At 33.1% G+C, this 22,366-nt stretch overlaps 3 protein-coding genes across 6 annotated transcripts in view; 2 read left to right on the top strand and 1 right to left on the bottom strand.

Annotated features, from left to right (window-relative positions):
• Positions 1-22,366, top strand: part of LOC136814452 (uncharacterized) — a 792,139-nt gene that overhangs the window by 671,971 nt on the left and 97,802 nt on the right. The gene's annotated exons all lie outside the window — the stretch shown is intronic.
• Positions 1-22,366, bottom strand: part of LOC136814445 (Fanconi anemia group I protein-like) — a 62,811-nt gene that overhangs the window by 29,078 nt on the left and 11,367 nt on the right. Inside the window, exons 27-33 of the mRNA XM_067070993.1 lie at positions 21,850-21,933; positions 21,680-21,720; positions 20,727-20,812; positions 20,136-20,226; positions 19,602-19,701; positions 18,976-19,055; positions 18,691-18,754 (exon numbers count right to left, since the gene is read on the bottom strand). Coding sequence (XP_066927094.1) covers positions 18,691-18,754; positions 18,976-19,055; positions 19,602-19,701; positions 20,136-20,226; positions 20,727-20,812; positions 21,680-21,720; positions 21,850-21,933 — 546 coding nt within the window. The remainder of the gene's footprint in view (positions 1-18,690; positions 18,755-18,975; positions 19,056-19,601; positions 19,702-20,135; positions 20,227-20,726; positions 20,813-21,679; positions 21,721-21,849; positions 21,934-22,366) is intronic.
• On the top strand, positions 8,690-18,247 carry LOC136814459 (uncharacterized). Of its 4 annotated transcripts, none has more exons than XM_067071009.1 (2): positions 8,690-8,812; positions 16,892-18,247. In XM_067071009.1, the coding sequence occupies exons 1-2, from the start codon at positions 8,728-8,730 to the stop codon at positions 18,154-18,156; spliced, it is 1,350 nt and encodes a 449-aa protein (XP_066927110.1). In that variant the 5' UTR covers positions 8,690-8,727; the 3' UTR covers positions 18,157-18,247. The 4 variants fall into 4 exon arrangements, with proteins under 4 accessions (XP_066927110.1, XP_066927109.1, XP_066927108.1 ...); XM_067071008.1 differs by lacking the exon at positions 16,892-18,247 and adding an exon at positions 12,217-13,535; XM_067071007.1 differs by lacking the exons at positions 8,690-8,812; positions 16,892-18,247 and adding exons at positions 11,742-11,914; positions 12,217-13,535.

Raw genomic sequence — 22,366 nt, 5'->3', positions numbered from 1 at the left:
TAATATACCCTTCGGTAATTAGTTCTTACAAAGTAAACAAGGGATGACGCACAATATGAACATATTTATTTTTCTTATACATTTCTACTTTATAAGAATCAAATCAATAACGCTTGATAGTGGGTAATATACCCTTCGGTAATTAGTTCTTGCAAAGTAAACACGGGATGGCGCACAATATGAGCATATTTACTTTTCTTATAAGCATTTACTTTATAAGAATCAAATCAATAGCGCTTGATAGCGGGTAATATACCCTTCAGTTATTAGTTCTTACAAAGTAAACAAGGGATGGCGCACAATATGAGCATATTTACTTTTCTTATAAGCATCTACTTTATAAGAATCAAATCAATAACGCTTGATAGCGGGTAATATACCCTTCGGTTATTAGTTTTCACAAAGTAAACAAGGGATGGCGCACAATATGAGCATATTCATTTTTCTTATAAGCATCTACTTTATAAGAATCAAATCAATAGCGCTTACTAGCGGGTAATATACCCTTCAGTTATTAGTTCTTACAAAGTAAACAAGGGATGGCGCACAATATGAGCATATTTACTTTTCTTATAAGCATTTACTTTATAAGAATCAAATCAATAGCGCTTGATAGCGGGTAATATGCCCTTCAGTTATTAGTTCTTACAAAGTAAACAAGGGATGGCGCACAATATGAGCATATTTACTTTTCTTATAAGCATCTACTTTATAAGAATCAAATCAATAGCGCTTGATAGCGGGTAATACACCCTTCGGTAATTGGTTCTTACAAAGTAAACAAGGAACGGTGCACAATATAAGCACTTTTCTTATAAGTATCTACTTTATAAGAATCAAATCAATAACTCTTGATATATGATGATATACCTTTCAGTAATTAGTTCTTACAAAGTAAACAAAGGATGGCGCACAATATGAGCATATTTACTTTTCTTATAAGCATCTACTTTATAAGAATCAAAACAATAACTCTTGATAGACGGTGATATACCTTTCGGTAATTAGTTCTTACAAAGTAAATAAGGGATGACGCACAATATGAACATATTTACTTTTCTTATACATTTCTACTTTATAAGAATCAAATCAATAACGCTTGATAGTGGGTAATATACCCTTTGGTAATTAGTTCTTGCAAAGTAAACAAGGGATGACGCACAATATGAACATATTTACTTTTCTTATACATTTCTACTTTATAAGAATCAAATCAATAACGCTTGATAGTGGGTAATATACCCTTTGGTAATTAGTTCTTACAAAGTAAACAAGGGATGACGCACAATATGAACATATTTACTTTTCTTATACATTTCTACTTTATAAGAATCAAATCAATAGCGCTTGATAGCGGGTAATACACCCTTTGGTTATTAGTTCTTACAAAGTAAACAAGGGATGGCGCACAATATGAACATATTTATTTTTCTTATAAGCTTCTATTTTATGAGAATCAAATCAAAAATCAATAACTCTTGATAGACGATAGATTTTTTTCTCATTGATGCAACCTTACGAGATAATTCTACAAAAAGTTGGTAAATTAGTCTTAGATAGGACCCTGACTCGAGGCGCTCCCATGAAAATCTTATTAAATTTGTATATGGATTGCATTTCTTGAATGTGAAATAAAGTAAACACCTATTGACTGTGTTAACCAATACATCCCGTACTTAATTATACCCCTTCTCAAAGACCCGACAGGGTTTTTTTCAGCTAGTGGGGGAGGGATAAAAATAACGGACTGAAATCGAGGGGGATTTATATTCCCAAATTCTTTATGGCTGTGGATTTGACTTCTTTTGTTTTCAAGTCATTAAATTCACTGGGGATGGGAAAAAATAGCACAACATTTTGCACGAGGATTGGTTTAGTTTATTATTTTCAGTAGGGACAAAAATTTGAGGATAATTTCTCATGCCACCAGAGACGATAATTTGGCCGATTTTTCCAGTGGGCAGGGTTCCCAGTGGGTCTGTGAGAAGGGGGTGTTTAATTTATGACCGAAAACTCTAAATCTTTTCCTTGTAGTAGTAAATCTTGAATTAGCTTTGAGACCAAGGGGTTATATGTATATTTTGGGGTGTATTTAGTATATTCTCATGTCATGACCTCGGGACCTTTGGAACCAAGGGGTTATATGTATATTTTGGGGTGTATTTGGTATATTCTCATCTCGGGACCTCGGGACCTTTGGGACCAAGGAGGTATGTGTATATTTTGGGGTGTATTTGCTATATTCAATCTCGGGACCTCAGGACCTTTGGGACCAAGGGGGTATATGTATATTTTTGGATGTATTTGGTATATTTACATCTCGGGACCTCAAGACCTTTGGGACCAAGGGGGTATATGTATATTTTAGGGTGTATTTGGTATATTCTCATCTCGGGACCTCGGAACCTTTGGGACCAAGGGGTTATATGTATATTTTGTGGTGTATTTAGTATATTATCATCTCGGGACCTTGCGACCTTTGGGACCAAGGCGGTATATGTACATTTTAGGGTGTATTTGGTATATTCTCATCTCGGGACCTCGGAACCTTTGGGACAAAGGGGTTATATGTATATTTTGTGGTGTATTTAGTATATTCTCATCTTGGGACCTCGGAACTTTGGGACCTTGGATAGATGAATATTGTAGAGGGGATAGTGTTTCTAAATTTTACATACATTTCTTATTTTTGCCAAACCAAAGTCTTTTGTTTAAATGAATTTTTGGGCGAGCAAGTAAATACTTTTCTTGCTGTTCTGTAATATTCAAAGTATTTGTGTCTTATAAAAATCCCAGACTGACCCACTAAATGACATGAATAAAGAAAAATTTCAAGTCTTTGCAGAGTCTAAAAATCCCCGATTGATCCAAAGATTTTGGATGTTCATATAATAAAAAAACGTGTAAGCTTACTGATAATCTACTTTAGCTTAAAAAAGCTCCCTTTTTAATGAATATAAAGTGGGAGAATTCTATCTCTTTATCTATTTCTTATAATAATATTGGAGATTATAAATAAATATAGGTAGGGGTTAATTGAAGTTATTTATTAAGGTGATTACATGAAAATCAAAAAGGATCTTTTAAAAACTTTTGATTTCCCGCTCTCGAGTTTATCAGTAAGGGACATATGAGCAAAGATGAATCTCTCTTTAGCAATAAAATCATCCATAGCACTGAAAGTACTTTTTAGAGTGAGACAAGTGAAGATATAAATATTCATTGTTTAGTTGCTGATTTGATAAGCAAATTTTGTGCACTATTTCGTGTTATTGGTGAAGAAAGATGTACAAAAACCCAATTCAACGAATTTTGTTTGTTTTTGTATTTTATTTTTGCATCGAACTTTTGACTACGAATTCAAGAATCAATAGTAAGTTCAAGAAATCCAATTTAAGTTCTATTGTTTACCCTGAAACTTACACTAGTCCAGGAGTGGTCTAGGCAAACCCTTATAAGTAGTATATACCTGTTCTTATTTTGAATTTCTCATTGCATTGTTTCTTGGGACTTTATTACCTGCTTATTTTGATAATTTGTCACAAACAAACATCCTCTTTCTGAATGATGGAAGCAAGCAAGCCTCAAAATCCTGGATTTTTTATTCAATTAGAGTTTGAAAAATATGCGGTCCAATATACATATTTTCAATACTTGTTCTGGAAACGCTCTGCCTTTTTTAATAAAACAATTCTATTCTATTTTACACCCTATTAGAATGTCTCATTGAAGAATTTCGACAAGTTCAACAACGAGAGGAAATTCTAAAGAAAGTTATTCAACCGTTCATTAACATGGTAGTAACAAGTCAATCATTTTCCGATATTTACGAAGGAGCGTCATTAACTGGAAGCCTCAATCAAGGAACATTTATTGCATCATTGTTTAAAGAAAATCTGAAATACAAAGGTTCGCGTATTACTAGACATATTGACATTGATTGCTTGATGAATCTTCGACTAGATCTGAAAAAACCCCGACAATGTCTGAGAGAAATCAAAGGAAAACCGGGATATGTACAATTCCTCACCCGCTGTATACCAGGTAAAGGAACTTGGTATATTTTTATCGAGAAAGCAACCAAATATATCCAACCAGTCATGCTTAAAAGCAAGGTAAGGGATAGATTGAATGGTGGTCAATCAAACACCAGGAAAAGAGCAGTGCATGATCTTTTTCTCTATCATTTCTTAAAACGAGGAATCATATTTAAAAGTATAAATGTAAAGGTTTCCGGGAAAACAAGCAAAGCTACTGTGAAACATATTTTTGAAATTCAGAAAGATGAGAAACTTTACTTGACCACCGAGCTCGATTATGCTTTTATGTTTAAAGTATTCTACAGACCAAGGGTCATGTTAAATTTTCTAACAAGGACACAATACAATGTTAGTAGAGAAATATCAGAATATATTCATGTCCTAGCTAAAACATCACGCGAGCAAAAACACAACATCAATACAACAGAATGGACTTATTCTTTCTCTCATATCGAGAATTTTATATTGAACTCATTTTCTGATGCAAAAAAACTTGTTTACGTGATTTTCAAATCAATATTCAATAAATCGTTAAAATTTTTAGATGAAGAAATAGTAACTTCTTACATCGTCAAAACTATCGTTTTATGGAGATTTGAAGACAGCAATTTGATATACTTTGACGATTGGCTAAACGACACGAGGATTTGGGAGACGATTGACATTTTATTTACTGATTTACAAGAGGCTTTAAAAGAAGGCTTTTTGAAAGAATATTTTATACCAGAAATCAATGTTCTCAATCGTTTTGACAAAAGTTTGAGAGACAATTGTCAAAAACGAATAAAAAATATCCGAACACATTTGAAAACAACACTCCTTAGTGAATTAAGCGAGGCAAGAAATATTCTTGAAGAGTTGTTGTTATTGCTCTACGATGGTCGAACCTATGTAACTGTGGAGGGATTTGTTGAGATTTTACGCTCTTTTTCGTAAAATTGTTATACTTTATTTTATCATTTATGTATGTTGAGAAATAAGAAAAATTATCATACACCTGCAGGCCATTGAATAATTCCTGATATACCACGATTATTAGACAACGGTAGAATTTTTGCTTTCAAAGTCGTTTAACTATTTAAATGATTTATGTTTTTTTTTCGCCTTAGGTATACAAGTCCGGGTGAACACAGAGAAAAACTTTGATGAGCATTGCAAATTTAGTGAAACACACACAAGAACTTTCTTTCTATAGAAGTGGTATGACTCGGTACTTTTTTTCCGGACACCCTGTATAGGAAGAAAGTTCTTGTGTGTGTTTCACTAAATTTGCAATGTTTATCAAAGTTTTTCTGTGTCATATTAATTGCCACGAGAAATCTTTTATGAATAACTAAAAAAAACAAAAAACAATCCGAATAACCATAACGTTATGAGAATTGTAAAGTAAGTTAATTGTTTTTAATCATATTGACTGTCGTAAAAACAATTGATGTGTTGATATATATAATTTTCTTACATTTTGTTAAACACATGCAACAACCTTCTACTCAGAATCATGTTCCAACTCGATACTTTTTTTAGGAGAGAATCAATTACCACTCCCTTTGTCGATAGCAATTCCGAACATAAACGAAAATAACTGACTTTCCCCTTATTGAGGCCATTGTTGCAAGAGGTAGGTTTGGGTACCTCCTTGGGTACAAAGGACGTATCGAGGAGAAGATCCATCAGATTGGAAAAGAAAATGTGTAAACGAATTTTCCAATTAATTTTAAATGAGTAAAAAATTGGAACATGATTTAGATGATGATTTTTTTAATGAAAAGTATAAAAATATTTTTTTTAATCAAGCTATAATATACAGCGTCAGCTTGTATGTGTAGAAATGCATAGTCGAATAAATAGAGAAAAACCATACTTGCATTCCGTAATAAAAAGTCAACCAATGAGAAAACTTAAGGAAAATCAATTATAAATCAAAAAAGGAAATCGTGATGAAATCTCTATTGTAATTCTTAATATTGATTCTCACCTAGATGTAAACCCACCCTTTATGACCAAATTTTACCTATTGAATATCTGCTTATTGTTCAATTTTATTCACCTGAGAATATTTAGGTAAGTAAGGTAGTTTTGAATTCCGTGCTTTATATAAGGATAATTGGGCAAAATATGGTGCTGGGTTTTTGTTGGGTTTTCGATCATTGCAAGTTTCTTCAATGGTTAAAAAACAACAATAAGTCAAACGTGTTTCCCTAAAGGTTCTATTTTGATCTGTCACTGTCTCTAATCTTTTAAGGTCTCTAACTGTTGCATGAGCAAAATTGACTCTCAAGACTGCAAAATCCTTTTTACGAATTCTTTTATTAATCGGCCTTCCCCTCATTGAGTCCATTGTTACAAGAGGTAGGTTTGGGTACCTCTTAGAACAAAGGACGTTAGGAGGAGAAGCTTCATCCAAGATTTGAAAAGAAATTGTAAAAACGATTTTTCCAATTCATTTTAAATAAGTAAAAAATTGGAACATGATTTCGATCATGATTTTTTAATGATAAGTACGCAAATGATTTTTTTAATCAAGCTATAATATACAGCATGAGCTTGTATGGTGTAGATGTACATAGTTGAATGAATAGAGAAAAACCATACTTGCATTCCGTAATAAAAATTCAACCAATGAGATAACTTAGGGAAAATCAATTCAAAATCAACTCAAAAAAGGCGGAATTTCGGAATTTGCAAGAAATATTCAAAATTCGCGGAATTTTTCGACAAAAACGTGGCAGAATTTCGGTTTTCAGACCATTTGACGGAAAATGGAGAAGAAATTTGCGGAATTGCGGAATCGGGTACCCCCTGAACCTCCGCCCCATAAAAGCATAATTGGCCAAAGTAGGGTGCTGGGTTTTTGTTGGGTTTTAGGGTCTTTATTTTAATCTTTCACAGTCTCTAATCTTTTAAGGACTCTAACAGTAAGAAAACGGTAACATGTCTAAAAGTTAGGGGGAGATTTTTCGAATAATTTTCTAAGAGTTCTCTAGCTAGTCCTTCAGTTAAAAGACGACCAACGTTTGGAAATATCGATATTTACATGGCTTACTTGTTTGCTAATTCTATTTTCTAGGCTGTTGGCGTGCAGCTCGTCGATATTTCTAGGCCAAGAGTTTAAGGATTGAAGAATACCGGATATGTACTGATAGGTCCTCTGAACCCTAATCTTTGAGGGGTTATTTTTAGCGAAAAGAGAACTCTTAGAAAGATGATTTCAAATAAAGTTTTAGAACTAATAGTTCTGAAATGAGAAATATTAATGAAAAGACTGTCATTGGATTTCTATCATATAGTCCAGGGAAAGTGTGCTAAAAATGAATACAATTGTGCATTTTTGACTAGAAAGCATGAAATTTGGTACAGTGGTACCTTAGGGGGTAAGAAACATTTTAAGCCTCTGACCCACTTCTGGAACACCTGTTTGTGTATTTTACAGACCAGAATGCCTCCCAGGCAAGAAAAAAAATTTTTATCTTCAAAGCATGTCATATGATATATCGTTGGAAAGATTTTCTCACACTGATTCTAAAAAACATCACAACATATATCTGCAAATGGACTGGGTCCGAGTTATTGGCTACGGAAGTAATTTACAGACCAGTCTGCATGCCCGAAAAAATTTTTTATTTTTGTTCCAAAACATGTCATATCATATACCGTTGGAAAGGTTTTTTCACACTGATTCTAAAAATCATCATGATATGTATCTCAAAATGGACTGGGTCCGTGAAATAAGCCATAGGAGTAATTTACAGACCAGAACGGCTCCCGGGCATACAAAAAAATATTTTTATCTCCAAACCATGACATATCATATACCGTTGGAAAGGTATTTTTACACTGATTCCAAAAAACATCACAACATGCATCTCAAAATGGACTGGGTTCGAGTTATAGGCCATGGGAGTATTTTACAGACCAGAATGGCTCCTGGCCCATAACTCGGACCTAGTCCATTTTCAGATACATGTTGTGATATTTTTTAGAATCAGTGTAAAAATACCTTTCCAACGGTATATGATATGCCATGGTTTGGAGATAAAAATATTTTTTGTATGCCGGGGAGCCGTTCTGGTCTGTAAATTACTCCTATGGCTTATTTCACGGACCCAGTCCATTTTGAGATACATATCATGATGATTTTTAGAATCAGTGTGAAAAATCCTTTCCAACAGTATATGATTTGACATGTTTTAGAACAAAAACAAAATTTTTTTTCGGGCATGCAGACTGGTCTGTAAATTACTTCCGTAGCCCATAACTCGGACCCAGTCCATTTGCAGATATATGTTGTGATGTTTTTTAGAATCAGTGTGAGAAAACCTTTCCAACGATATATCATATGACATGCTTTGAAGATAAAATTTTTTTTTCTTGCCTGGGAGGCATTCCGGTCTGTAAAATACACAAACAGGTGTTCTAGAAATGGGTCAGAGGCTTAAAATGTTTCTTACCCCCTAAGGTACCACTGTACCAAATTTCATGCTTTCTAGTCAAAAACGCACAATTGATGCACACTTTCCCTGGACTAATAAGAGTATAAAAAAACAAAAAACATCGCAATTCATAAATCTGATTAAAACTGCAGTTTTATCATTCAATAAGATCTCTTTTTTTAATAAATTCGAAAAGTCTAATAAAACAGAAATGTAACATGTAATATGTAACAAGGCATTTGTGTCTTTCATAAAAGATGGAAGTTTTGACTATTCAGAGGATACTATTTGTTTTTGTTTTCTGTTTTCAAGTTGAGTTTTTAACTAAAAATTCAGGAATTAGTAAGTATTTTTAAATATTCAATCAAATTTGACTGCACCCATCCTTCCGATCTTTCGCTATTCCCTATCCTAGTGTATTTGTATTTGTATAGGGTTTTGTCGATTTTTATATCAATCTCGCATTTTTATGTAACAAAAGAAAAACATTATACCATTTTTAGTCATTCCATGTGTATGTAAGGAAAATATAAATAAAAAGCTGGTTAAAGAAGAGCTAGCAAATTTTAGTTTAGGCTTCTTTTTTTTAAATCACAACTTATAATATATAAAGAGGGAATTAGGTCTATTTCTTATATAAAATTGGACACTAGAATTAAATGATGGTAGGAGTTAATTGAAATTATTTATTAACCATTTAAGGAGTGATATACGATATGCCTCATCATCGCGTTCCGTGCCAAAAATACTCCTAATAAGATATCCCGTCATCGCATGTCATGCCAAAAATACTGATGCCGAGATATTTTGCGATGGCGCTATGTTCACACAATACCGCGGTTATTGAAAAAGTGTCATCTGATATACCGAAAGAAAGTAAATCTAAATTGATCGTTAAAAACTAATGGTTTGGCATACAGGAAAACTGGGAGCCGGGAGGCGGGAGGCTGAACCGGGAGCTGGGAGTTGGGAGGCTGAAATCGAAAGTGGGAGGTGGGAGACGGGAGGCTAAACCGGGAGACTGAAAACGAAAGTTGGAGGCGGGAGGCTGAAAACGAAAGTGGGAGGCGGGAGGCTGAAATTGAAAGTGGGAGGCAGGAGGCTGAAAACGAAAGTGGGAGGCGGGAGGCGGGAGGCGGGGGTCGGGAGGCTGAAATCGAAGGTGATAGGCTGAAAACGAGTAGAAGAAAGGCCGAAAGCGAGAACTAAGTCGCAAAGATAAACAAAATCTTGTGAAGATAAACAAAGACAACAGTTTAAAAACACTCTCACGAGTTCCGTATCGTTTGTTAGTATACGCTTTTTCAATTATAATAAGGAACCTTACGGAGCCTGGAGTATGTAATTGATCTAAACAGTTAGCCTAGCCCATGAGGTTAGTTCACCCGTATATGCAGTAGTGTTTTTATAAGGATTTTTAAGTTGCGCAATTTTGTATCGGCTCGATAGTACATTGCTAGCGTGCCGGACTCAGAACCAATGACAAGAGACTTTGGTAGTTTGAGCCGGGGTCAAATTAGTCGCAAGGCGTTCTAAGCATTTAGCTACATTTCACTCTTGGTGTTTTCAAGTTAGTCTTTAATTTCAGCCTCCCGACTCCCGGCTCCCGGTTCAGCCTCCCGCCTCCCTGCTCCCAGTTTTCCTGTATGCCAATGGTTTTACGTTTATAGTTTTAGTTCTAAGGGAAGTAAAACAAGACGAATTGAAGTCGAAAATTACGCCTTAAGTTTAAACCTCATGGGAAAAACAAGAAGTAGAGATGGAAGCTAATCTGAAATCCACTTTACATTGAGCCTTGATGAAACAATTTTATATGAACAACAAGGCTCAAAATCGCTAAAAAGAAAAGACCATTTTTAGAACAATGGTTGTTTAACTCTTAAGAACTAATAACTGAAGGGTATATCACCGTCTATAAAGAGTTTTTAATTTGATTCTTATAAAGTATATGCTTATAAGAAAAATAAATATGCTCATATTGCGCCCCATCCCTTGTTTACTTTGTAAGAACTAATTACCGAAAGGTATATCACCGTCTATCAAGAGTTATTGATTTGATTCTTATAAAGTATATGCTTATAAGAAAAATAAATATGCTCATATCGCCTGCCATCTCTTGTTTACTTTGTAAAAACTAATTACCGAAGGCTATATCACCGTCTATCAAGAGTTTTTAATTTGATTCTTATAAAGTAAATGCTTATAAGAAAAATGAATATGCTCATATTGTGCACCATCCCTTGTTTACTTTGAAAGAACTAATTACCGAAAGGCTATATCACCGTCTATCAAGAATTATTGATTTGATTCTTATAAAGTATAAAAAAATGAAGAAAAAAATCACAAAGATATACGACGTAATCCAAAGAAAACCCGCAAAAATCGTCTGTGGTTATACGAGCGTGTAATTTGTAAATTAAATTTAGTGAGTTCGTCCACCGTATCAAGTACTTTCGTTTCCAAATTTTTTTAAGTATTTCCTTTTTCGAGCAAAAATAAAATTCAACACTACACTAAATGACATAAATTAAACTCGAAGTCTTTTTTAAAATGAATGTGTATTTAATAGTTTAGTACTAAAGTCGTAAAAATACAGTCATGAATAAGCCGTTGTGATCAGTTAAAAAAATCGCAGTATCATAGGCACGGATACATAAAAATACAGTCGTTAAAGGGTCAAAAAAGGTTTAAGAAATATTTTCGCCTGAAGTCATTTTGTTTTTCAGTTATGGTAACAAAACCCCACTGGACTCTGACGAAATATTTCGTCATTCAGTTGCAAACCCCCAAACAAGATAATGTCTAATGACGAGATAATTCTTTTCGGCTCGGCTCGTGAAAAAGCCATTGTATTTTAAGAACTGTCAGTTAAAAAACTCGCATTATTATAGGCACAGACAAATAAAAAGACACACTCGTTGAAGGGTCAAGTTTAAGAAATCTAATCTAAGTAAAAATAGTCTCCCTATCACGTTTATTTTATATAAGAACAAACTATATAAGAACATAAGGGTTCGATGGCCAAATACAAGTTCAGAAACATTTTAAGGCTTTGCAGAGTATAAAACACCAGATTAATCCAAAAATTGTTGGATGTTCTTATGATAAAATAACGCATAAACTTACTGATAATCTACTCTAGCTTAAAAGGATCTTTTAAAAACTTTTGATTGATTTCTTCTGAGCTAATCAGTAAGAGACATGAACAAATATAAATCTCTCTTTAGCAATAAAATCGTCCGTAGCACAGAAAGTACTTTTGAGAGTGAGACAAGTGAAGATATAAATATTCATCGTTTAGTTTATGATTTGATAAGTACATTTTGTGCACTGTTTCGTGTTATTGATGAAGAAGGATGTACAAAAACCCAATTCAAAGAATTTTGTTTGTTTTTACCTTTCATTTTTGCATCGAACTTTTGACTACGAATTCAAGAGTCAATAGTAAGTTTAAGAAATCCAATTTAACCTCTATTGTTTACACTGACACTTACACTAGTCAAGGAACCTGTTCATATTTTGAATCTCTAATTTTTCCTTGGGACTTTATTACCTGTTTATTTTAATAATTTGTCAAAAACAAACATCCTCTTTCTGAATGATGAAAGTAAGCAAGCCTCAAAATCCTGGATTTTTTATTCAATTAGACTTTGAAAAATATGCCGTCCAATATACATATTTTCAATACTTGTTCTGAAAATGTTCTGCCTTTCTTAATAAAACAATTCTATTTTACACCCTATTAGAATGTCTCATTGAAGAATTTCGACAAGTTCAACAACGAGAGGAAATTCTGAAGAAAGTTATTCAATCGTTTATTAATATGGCAACATATGAATCATTTTCCGATATTTACGAAGGAGCATCATTGACTGGAAGCCTCAATCAAGGAACATTTATCGCATCATTTTTTAAAGAAAATCTGAAATACAAAGGGTCGGTTATCACTAGACAGATTGACATTGATTGCTTGATGAATCTTAGACTAGATCTGAAAAAACCCCGACAATGTCTGAGAGAAATAAAAGGAAAACCGGGATATGTACAATTCCTGACCCGCTGTATACCAGATAAAGGAACTTGGTATGTTTTTATCGAGAAAGCAACCAAATATATCCGACCAGTCATGTTTAAAAGCAAGGTAAAGGATAGATTGAATGGTGCTGAATCAAACACCAAGGAAAAAGGAGTCCAAGTTTTTTTTCTCTATCATTTCTTAAAACGAGGAATCATATTCAAAAGTATAAATGTAAAGGTTTCCGGGAAAACAAGCAAATCTACTGTGAAACATATTTTTGAAATTCAGAAAGATGAGAAACTTTACTTGACCACCGAGCTCGATTATGCTTTTATGTTTAAAGTATTTTACAGACCAAGGGTCATGTTAAATTTTCTAGCAAGGACACAATACAATGTTAGTAGAGAAATATCAGAATATATTTATGTCCTATCTAAAACATCACGCGAGCAAAAACACAACATCAATACAACAGAATGGACTTATTCTTTCTCTCATATCGAGAATTTTATATTGAACTCTTTTTCTGATGCAAAAAAACTTGTTTACGTGATTTTCAAATCAATATTCAGTAAATCGTTAAAGTTTTTAGATGAAGAAATAGTAACTTCTTACATCGTCAAAACTATCGTTTTATGGAGATTTGAAGACAGCAATTTGATATACTTTGACGATTGGCTAAATGACACGAGGATTTGGGAGACGATTGACATTTTATTTACTGATTTACAAGAGGCTTTAAAAGAAGGCTTTTTGAAAGAATATTTTATACCAGAAATCAATGTTCTCAAACGTTTTGACAAAAGTTTGAGAGACAATTGTCAAAAACGAATAAAAAATATCCGAACAAATTTGAAAACAATACTCCTTATTAGTGAAATAAGCGAGGCAAGAAATATTCTTGAAGAGTTGTTGTTATTGTTCTACGATGGTCAAACCTATCAAACTTTGGAGGCATTTGTCCATAATTTAGATCCTCCAATACACCATTATTCATTATTCCATTGAATAATTCCTGCTATACTACGGTTAATACGACGGTAGCATTTTTTTCAAATTTTGCTTTTAAAGTCGTTCGAATATTTATGTAATTTATGTATTTTTTTCCGCCTCTAGCAGCCTCTAGATATACAATAAAACATATAATCATAAGCTTTTGGGTGGGTTTACATCTGTAAGAGAGAATCGATTACCACTCCCTTTGTTGATAACAATTCAGAATATAATCGAAACAAAAGCTGAAAATCCTTTTTACGAATTCTTTTATTACCGTAAATCCTCGAATAAGCACCCTGCTCAAATAAGCGCCCCCCTTTTAGTTAAAATAATATTATAAGCGCCCCGCTCGAATAAGCGCCCCCCTTTGAATAAGCGCCCCCTCCAGGAAGGGGCACTAATTCGAATATTGTTATTGATTGAATAAGATATTGAGTAGATAATTGGGACTTAAAAAGAAAGAAAGCGATTAAAGGAATTATACGGTGTTATATACACCCCACTCGTCTGAAACTGATGTCAGCAAAATTTTAATAAAAGAGTCCTTTCAAATTTGTAAATAAAAGGAAGAAAAAAATCTTGCTCCACATTTTTCTTTATTCATTACAAAAGATTCTATTTATTTCAATCTGCTGAATCAACATACATTATAACTATGTAAAAGGTCAATGGCTTTAAGAATAAAATGATAGAAATTGTCAATTAGATTTTTCCAATTTTTCTTTTATTCATCCTTTTTTGAAAAATCAACCCGAATTTGTTGATATACAAATTTCTGAAATAAAAAAATAAGCGCCCCGCTCGAATAAGCGCCTTGCTTGAATAAGCACCCCCCTTAGAGCCTGAAAAATTAAATAAGCGCCCGGGCGCTTAATCGATGATTTACGGTAATCGGCCTTCCCCTCATTGAGTCCATTGTTACAAGAGGTAGGTTTGGGTACCTCTTAGAACAAAGGACGTTAAGAGGAGAAGCTTCATCCAAGATTTGAAAAGAAATTGTAAAAACGATTTTTCCAATTCATTTTAAATAAGTAAAAAATTGGAACATGATTTCGATCATGATTTTTTAATGAAAAGTACGCAAATGATTTTTTTAATCAAGCTATAATATACAGCATGAGCTTGTATGGTGTAGATGTACATAGTTGAATGAATAGAGAAAAACCATACTTGCATTCCATAATAAAAATTCAACCAATGAGATAACTTAGGGAAAATCAATTATAAATCAAAAAAGGAAATCGTGATGAAATCAAAAGAAATCGTAATTCTCTATTGTAATTCTTAATCGATTCTCTCCTAGATGTAAACACATCTTTTATAACTAGCTTTTACCTATTGAATATCTGCTTATTAGTCAGCCCAGGTGACTCTTCAAATCGGTTCGACGATTTTTTTCCCGCTGGTCGTCGTCGTTAAGACTTTAAGTTTTAATTCCGATTTCGGATTATTTTCGGGAAACAGGATTTCGGAATTACTTAGCGCGCGAAAATAATTTTTTCTTAGTAAGATAAAATAGGACGAGAAAAAAACACATAACATAAAAAGACGCGTATAATTAAGAATAAGAAAAAAAGGAAAAAGATTCTTTTTTGCGTCATATTCAATGATTCAATAGTTAATAAAAGATACTTTTGCATTGTAAATAAAGAAAGAGAACTAATTATAATGAAAGTGAGTATTAAAGAAATTACTTTTCTTTGAATAATGTTAAGTTGTATACTACTTGTAGAAATTCTTCTATTTGGGTCTTTTATTTTATTGTCATGACAAGACACCCGTCGAGTGTTTTTTATAATCTGATATCTCTGATATAAACTAGACAGGTTCGAGCCGTGAGTCCAATTTTGGACTCGCATTTTTAACAGTTGAACAAGCGCAGGACTCACTCACTGAATAAAAACGAGTAAACGACTGGACCACAAAAAATCGCGCTTTTTTCTGAGGCAGTTTGAAAAGAGAAACTAAAACAAGCTTTCATTGGCTAATTCACCAACTGTCATTTTGAGGAGCGAAATTCAAATTCAAAACAGCAATGGAATTAATTTGTTTCGCCGACTTCTGCTTTGGACGGATCCCACTATGCACCACTACTTTTTCGTCTGAACGTTTCAACTCAAGCAAATAGATACGCTCTTTGAAACTGTTCAGATTTTAAAAAAGCTAGATTTCTTTTTTGTACTTCTAAGCCTTCTAAGCCTTTTGGGCTGACTTTCCAGCGCAGCTGGTTTATTGTTCAATTATATCCACCTGAGAATATTTAGGTAAGTAAGGTAGTTTTAAATTTCGTGCTTTATATAAGGATAATTGGTCAAAATAGGGTGCTGTGTTTTTGTTGGTTTTTCGATCATCGCAAGTTTCTCCAATGGTTAAAAAACAACAATAAGTCAAAATAATTTCCCTATAGGTCTTTTTTTAAATCTTTCACTGTCTCTAATCTTTTAAGGTCTCTAACAGTAAGAAAACGATAAGCTATCTAAAAATTAGGGAGAGATTTTTCGAACAATTTTCTAAGAGTTCTCTAGCCAGTTAAAAGACGACCAACGTTTGGAAATTTCTATATTTACATGGATTGCTTGTTTGCTAATTTTATTTTTTGACCTGTTGGCGTGCAGTTCGTAGTATTTCAATACTTCAATACTCATCGAAGTTTAAAGATTGGAGAATACCGGACATGTACTGATAGGTCCTCTGAACCCTAATCTTTGAGAGATTCTTTTTAGCGAAAAGAGAACTCTTAGAAAGATGATTTTGAAATGAGAAATATTTATGAAAAGACTGTCATTGGATTTCTATCATAAGAGTATAAAAAAACAAAAAAACATCGCAATTCATAAATCTGATTAAAACTGCAGTTTTATCAGTCAATAAGATCCTTTTGAAACTCTTTTTTGATAAATTTGAAAAGTCTAATACAACAGAAATGTAACATGTAATATGTAACGAAGCGCTTATGTCATTCAAAAAAGATGGAAGTTTTAACTATTCAGAGGATTTTTTTTGTTTTGTGTTTTCAAGTTCAGTTTTTAACTAAAAATTTAGAAATTAGTAAGTATTTTTAAATATTCAATCAAATTTGACTGCATCCTTCCGATCTTTCGTTATTCCCTATCCTAGTCTGTATTTGTAAATGGAACGTGGCTTGATCGTGAAAGAATTTTTACAACGTCGTCAATTCGTATAAATTAGTATTGGTACTACTATAAATTCTAGCATAATTCAAATCAAATAAAAATGGTAGAGGGTTTTGTCGACTTTTTGTATCAATCTCGCATTTTTATGTAACAAAAGGAAAACATTATACTATTTTTAGTCATTCCATGTGTATCTTAGGAAAATATAAATAAAAAAGCTGGTTTTCAAGGAGAACTAGCAAGTTTTAGTTTACACTTTGGCTTTTTATTTAGAATCACAACTTGAAGAATTTCGACGAGCTCAAAAACGTGAAGAAACTCTAAAAGAAAAGATCACAACACTTGTTTCCAAAATCAAACAAGATTCACAATCAAACTTCATGGTGCGTATTTTGGGAGAAATATTATTAACTGGAAGCCTCAATCAAGGAACATTTATCGCATCATTGTTTAAAGAAAATTTGAAATACAAAGGTTCGCTTATCAACAGAGATATTGATATTGATTGCAAAGCAATTGCAATTGATTTGAGGCTGAACCAAAACTGTCTGAAAGATATCAATGGAAAACCAGGATATGTAGAGTTATTGACCAATTGTATACCGGAAGAAGAAGTTTGGTATCGTTATTTCGAAAAGGAAACCAAATATCTTCAACCAGTTCTGTTCAAAAACAAAGTTTCGAATAGTTTTAATGGACCGTCATCAAACGCCAAGGAAAGAGTTTCGATTGTCTTCCTTCACTATCATTTCTTAAAACGAGGAATCATATTCAAAAGTATAAATGTAAAGGTTTCCGGGAAAACAAGCAAAGCTACTGTGAAACATATTTTTGAAATCCAGAAAGATGAGAAACTTTACATGAATTTCGAAATTGATTATGCTTTTATGTTTAAAATATTCTTTAGGCCAAATATTATGTCAAATTTTCTCAAAAGAACAAGGTACAACTTGAGTGAAGAAATAATACAATATATCTATGTTCTAGCTAAAACATCACGCGAGCAAAAACACAACATCAATACAACAGAATGGACTTATTCTTTCTCTCATATCGAGAATTTTATATTGAACTCATTTTCTGACACACAAAAACTTGTTTACGTGATTTTCAAATCGATATTCAACAAATCGCTGAAGCATTTAGATGAAGACAAATTAACTTCATACATCGTCAAAACTATCATTTTATGGAGATTTGAAGACATCGAATTGGACGACTCGGACGATTGGCTAAATGACACGAGGATTTGGGAAACGGCTGACATTTTATTCAAAGATTTAATCGTTTCATTTGATAGAGGCTTTCTAAAACATTATTTTATTCCAGAGGTCAATGTTCTTCAGAGATTAGACACAGATTTGAGGGACAGCTGTCGCAGGCGAATTAAAGAAATCGGAAAAGATCTGAAAAAAGTATTGCTTACAAACGAGGTAGCTGAAGCAAGAAATTTTCTAGAAGAAGTGATGCACCTACTTCATGATCGAGAACATATCTTACAACTGGAAAAGTTAAAAAGTAGTATGTTAAAGCATTAACTTAATTTAAATAACATAATTTGTCAAAACTTTAAACATTGTTTTCAAATAATTGTGAGTTTGCAATCACAATTCAACATTGGCAGTTGGATCAACCGTTAATTAACTAAGTATGAACCTATAATGTTTTTTTTCATTTAATAGCATCTCAAGATCCCATATCGATAAATTTTTATTTCATTTTAGTTAAAGAAGGGTTTAGATTACAAGGACTATTTTTCAAGACTATTGAGTATATGTATGTGTGTTTTTCTGTGACGGAGACGGTAAGGTTCTAATTTGACTAGATCATGACCAACTGAGGACGACGGTAAATCAGCACTTTTACCGTCCTTGATTTTGCGGGTCAGAAGTGCAGATTATTCCAAATCGCTTCAGTCACTCTACCGTACTCAAAAGAGCAAATACATAAACTCGCTATTGTTAAAGCTACACCAGCGTACTACAACCAGTTTATTTAAATTTCCAGTTGTCGAAAAGGTTATTTATCTCAGATTTGAGAAAACTAAAATAAGGAAATTAAATTTTCGATACCTTATTTTTTCGTAATACTTCGACTGATATCATACTCTCACCATTGATATGTTGCAAAAACACTCTGAAAAGTAAATTGAAAGGCTTTCCCAGTTTGCTCACAACGTTGTTTCAACGCTTATCTAATGTTCACAACGTCAACATAACGCTAGATGAACGTTGAGACCATATTGTGTGCCAGCTTGGTTAGTTTCACATAACGGGCAGGCTATATACAGAAATTTGAATGAGTTACATATTAGGAAGAAGAAAAATAGTCAAACAATCGCTGATGAAAGAACTTACCTCGACAGAACCAAACATTGCCGGAATAAATGGTCCATATTTTTACCCCCGGCACCATCACATTCTCTCCTTGTAACAAGCTAATCAACAAATAGAGAAAGATTGTGTCAACTAAAGGAACAAAACTAGATAGAATGTATCAAAGGTTATATCAAAGTCGGAAATAATCACAGTTTTCAGAAACAAAATAACCTGGTAAAGTTTAGGCTTAATTTTCTTTTATCGGGAGGTGGGCCTCTGTTAGGCAAGCTACTACATACTTTCTCTAGTCCTCTTTACCACATAGCCTCTGCTAATCAAGTATGTAGGTTCATATACATACATTTCTCTATAACCTAGACACTAACCTAGACCAGAGCCTCTGCTAGACAAGCTACCCAAGGAAACTACTTCTGCAGCTGCCTGTACACAAGGCAATTATTCCCTTAAACAGACCCGGATATTTTCTAGGATAATGTTATTTTCACTTATTTGTAGAATTCCACAGATATTTACTAAAATACAAACAAACTGGGTCATAAGACTGGCATTATGTCAGTACCTTGACTTTCACCTGTTTTTGTTCAAAAGGTTTTGTCAGGAATTGCACATTCTAAAGATTATTGATAAAAAAAATCGCTGCGTACCTGGTGGAGTCTTGCAACAATAGCTGTAGCTAAATATTTGGCCAGTGAACAAGATTGTCTCAAGATACTGACAATTTCTTCATTTTCAACTTCATTATCACTAAGAAATTGAATATTTATTAGGATATTGACATACCTTAAGAGAAGAAATTTTCGCGCACGGGACAAATTTTTGCGGAATTCAATTTCGCGAAACAAGAATATTCTCATGATTTAAGAAATCACCTGTAGAATTGGTGTTTTGGGGGCAAAATAAGCCATTTTTAAACAAAAATTCCTCTCAACCGCGAAATTAAATTCCGCAAAAATTTCTTCCCTTAAGGTATGCATCAATCAGGAGAAAAACAGACAAAGATCACTATATTGGTGTTTCTGCAAATCTCCCCGAGCATAAAGTCTTAGGGCTGTGACCCACGCTTGTCAATATTTCGGTTTGGTATCAATCGACTTTTCGAACAACCCTTAGAGTAAAAGCAAAAAATAAAGTGAAAATGACACTAGATTAAAGTTTCAGTTTTACAATAACAAACGTACCATAAAACAGTTGATAACATTTTTGTCAAACATTTGAATGACATTAAACATTGCCTGTTGTTTTTCACTTGTGCCGGTTTTCCTTTTTTACCTGAAAATAAAAGCGATAAGAATCCATTTTGTATATATTATAGTGCTAAATATGATTTGATTTAAATAACGAAGAAATATCATAAAATATGATAAACACGGGTAATCAGCATTTAAAGCCATTGACTTTTTACATACTTAAAATGCATGTTGATTCAGCAGATAAATAGAATCTTTTGTAATGAATAAAAAAAAATGTGGAGCAAGATTTTTTTTCTTCCTTTTGTTTTATTTACAAATTTGAAAGGACTCTTTTATTAAAATTTTACTGACATCAGTTTCAGACGAGTCGGGTGTATATAACACCGTATAATCCCTTTAAAGATCACTGGAAGGTCTGGACGTCTGATTAAGACGTCACCGACTTTTTGATTTCACCCGTAACGTTATTCAATGAATGGATCACACAGATTTCGTTACCAGCTGACTCAAAACGTTATCTAAAAATCATCTCGTCTCGAGAATGTAAAATGGATGTCGTTTTGACAATATTTGGGATACCTGCATTGTTACCACTTTCATTGATGACGTCATGAACAGCTTGTAATTTATCGTGGATGTTGTGAATGCATTCTGTTATTTCCACACTACAAAATCGTAAATAAAGTTTACTATGGTAAAGTCATGTTTGATTTGAAAGTAAAAATAAAAATTTAACGAATTGTTGTTTTTTCACATGGCAAAATTAATAAGTACCATGGATTATTGCCACCGCAGGAAGCCTAAAGTTTCCGAGGATGGCATTCATAGCTTCACGCATAAGGAAGTTGGACAAACATCTCATAATTTTGCGCGCGTTTTTTAGTATTTTAGTTCCGGTTAAATGGTGTACCGGTAACATTCTTAGCTTGACTGTATTTCTATTGTTTTATCATCAATAAAAACACTTTTCCGGATTTGTTTTGATCTGATTATCCATTTTCAAAGCTCTATATGTCATTTTTTTATTACCTCAGGGAGTCGAAATAAGGGAAATTCCTTTTTTGTTGGGAAATTCCCTATTTAAACTACAAGTAGTTATTAACCGCTCTGAGAAACGCAAATTAGAAATTTGTATTTTTTAAAAAACTTGTCGAGTCACACGATTACAGTAAAATGGCAGTTTAGTACAGTGGCGTTTAGTATGATTATAAACAAGCCATTATATACCATTATTTTGGTAATAAAAGAGATGACAAAAAACAGAAAAATAACTTTATCTTATCTATTAGAAGATATCTATGAGATGGACACAAGTTGCTAATATTTGTAGACTAAATTTTGCTTCAGATGAAGGTGAGATGCCATTCACAGAAGTAACGGCTATCAGTAACATTTCTTTCCAAATTCAACAACTTATTTGATCGTTCTTCTGCGGTGGCACTTTAATGAAAATTATGGCTAGTTAAAGTAAATAGTACTTTGAAAATGGGGTTAAAGATAATATTAAAATTATCCAGAGATTGCCAATTTACCTTAATTTTTCTTCTTTCATGAAATTATACTCAATTAAAATCTATTGGGAAAGAAAAAGTACATCAATGATATGTTTTAAGGGGACGCGACGTGAAAATAAATAACGTTGTTCGAATGCCCTTTAACAGGATAGAAGATCAAAATGACAGTAGAATGGAATGAAAAAAACCTCATAAATGCCAAACAAAATGTCAGCTTGCATTCGGTTTTTCTTTCCATCCTCCGAATTTAATTGATAGTCTGCAGTTTTATCCTACAAGAGAAATATAAAGTACGTCATACAAATTATTTTTTTATTCTTGATCACGATTGAGTTTTGCCTCTATTTAGTATAGGATAAAAGCTAGTGATAATGTACTAAGTCTATTAGCAATAGCTCTAATGAAATTCGTACATGTTTTTTATAAGAACAAACCATATAAGAACATAAAGCTTCGACGGCCAAAATGTTAAGAACAAGTTAAGAACATTTTAAGCCTTTATGGACTCAAAAACACTCGATTTCTTAGGAAAATGGGAAAAAATGATTAAAATAAGAACATGTTAAGAACATTTTTAGGCTTGAAACCTAAAAAGTTAAGAACATCCGAAGGCTTAAAAAATTTTTGGATGTATTATAAACGCGCAACCATTCATTACTTTGAAGAGACATACTAGCAAATAAAAAGATCTGATTTTTCGTTACA

The sequence above is a fragment of the Clytia hemisphaerica genome, unplaced genomic scaffold, assembly GCF_902728285.1.
Source record: "Clytia hemisphaerica strain Z4C2 unplaced genomic scaffold, Clytia hemisphaerica genome assembly, whole genome shotgun sequence".
Classification (NCBI taxonomy): Eukaryota; Metazoa; Cnidaria; class Hydrozoa; order Leptothecata; family Clytiidae; genus Clytia; species Clytia hemisphaerica.
This window is presented reverse-complemented; position numbering and strand designations above follow the sequence as displayed.

Coding starts and splice junctions, on each gene's coding strand:
- LOC136814459 (XM_067071007.1), top strand. CDS start 11,827: ATGTACAAAAACCCAATTCAAAGAATTTTGTTTGTTTTTACCTTTCAT. Junction 11,915..12,216: donor TACGAATTCAAGAGTCAATA/GTAAGTTTAAGA, acceptor ACACCCTATTAG/AATGTCTCATTGAAGAATTT.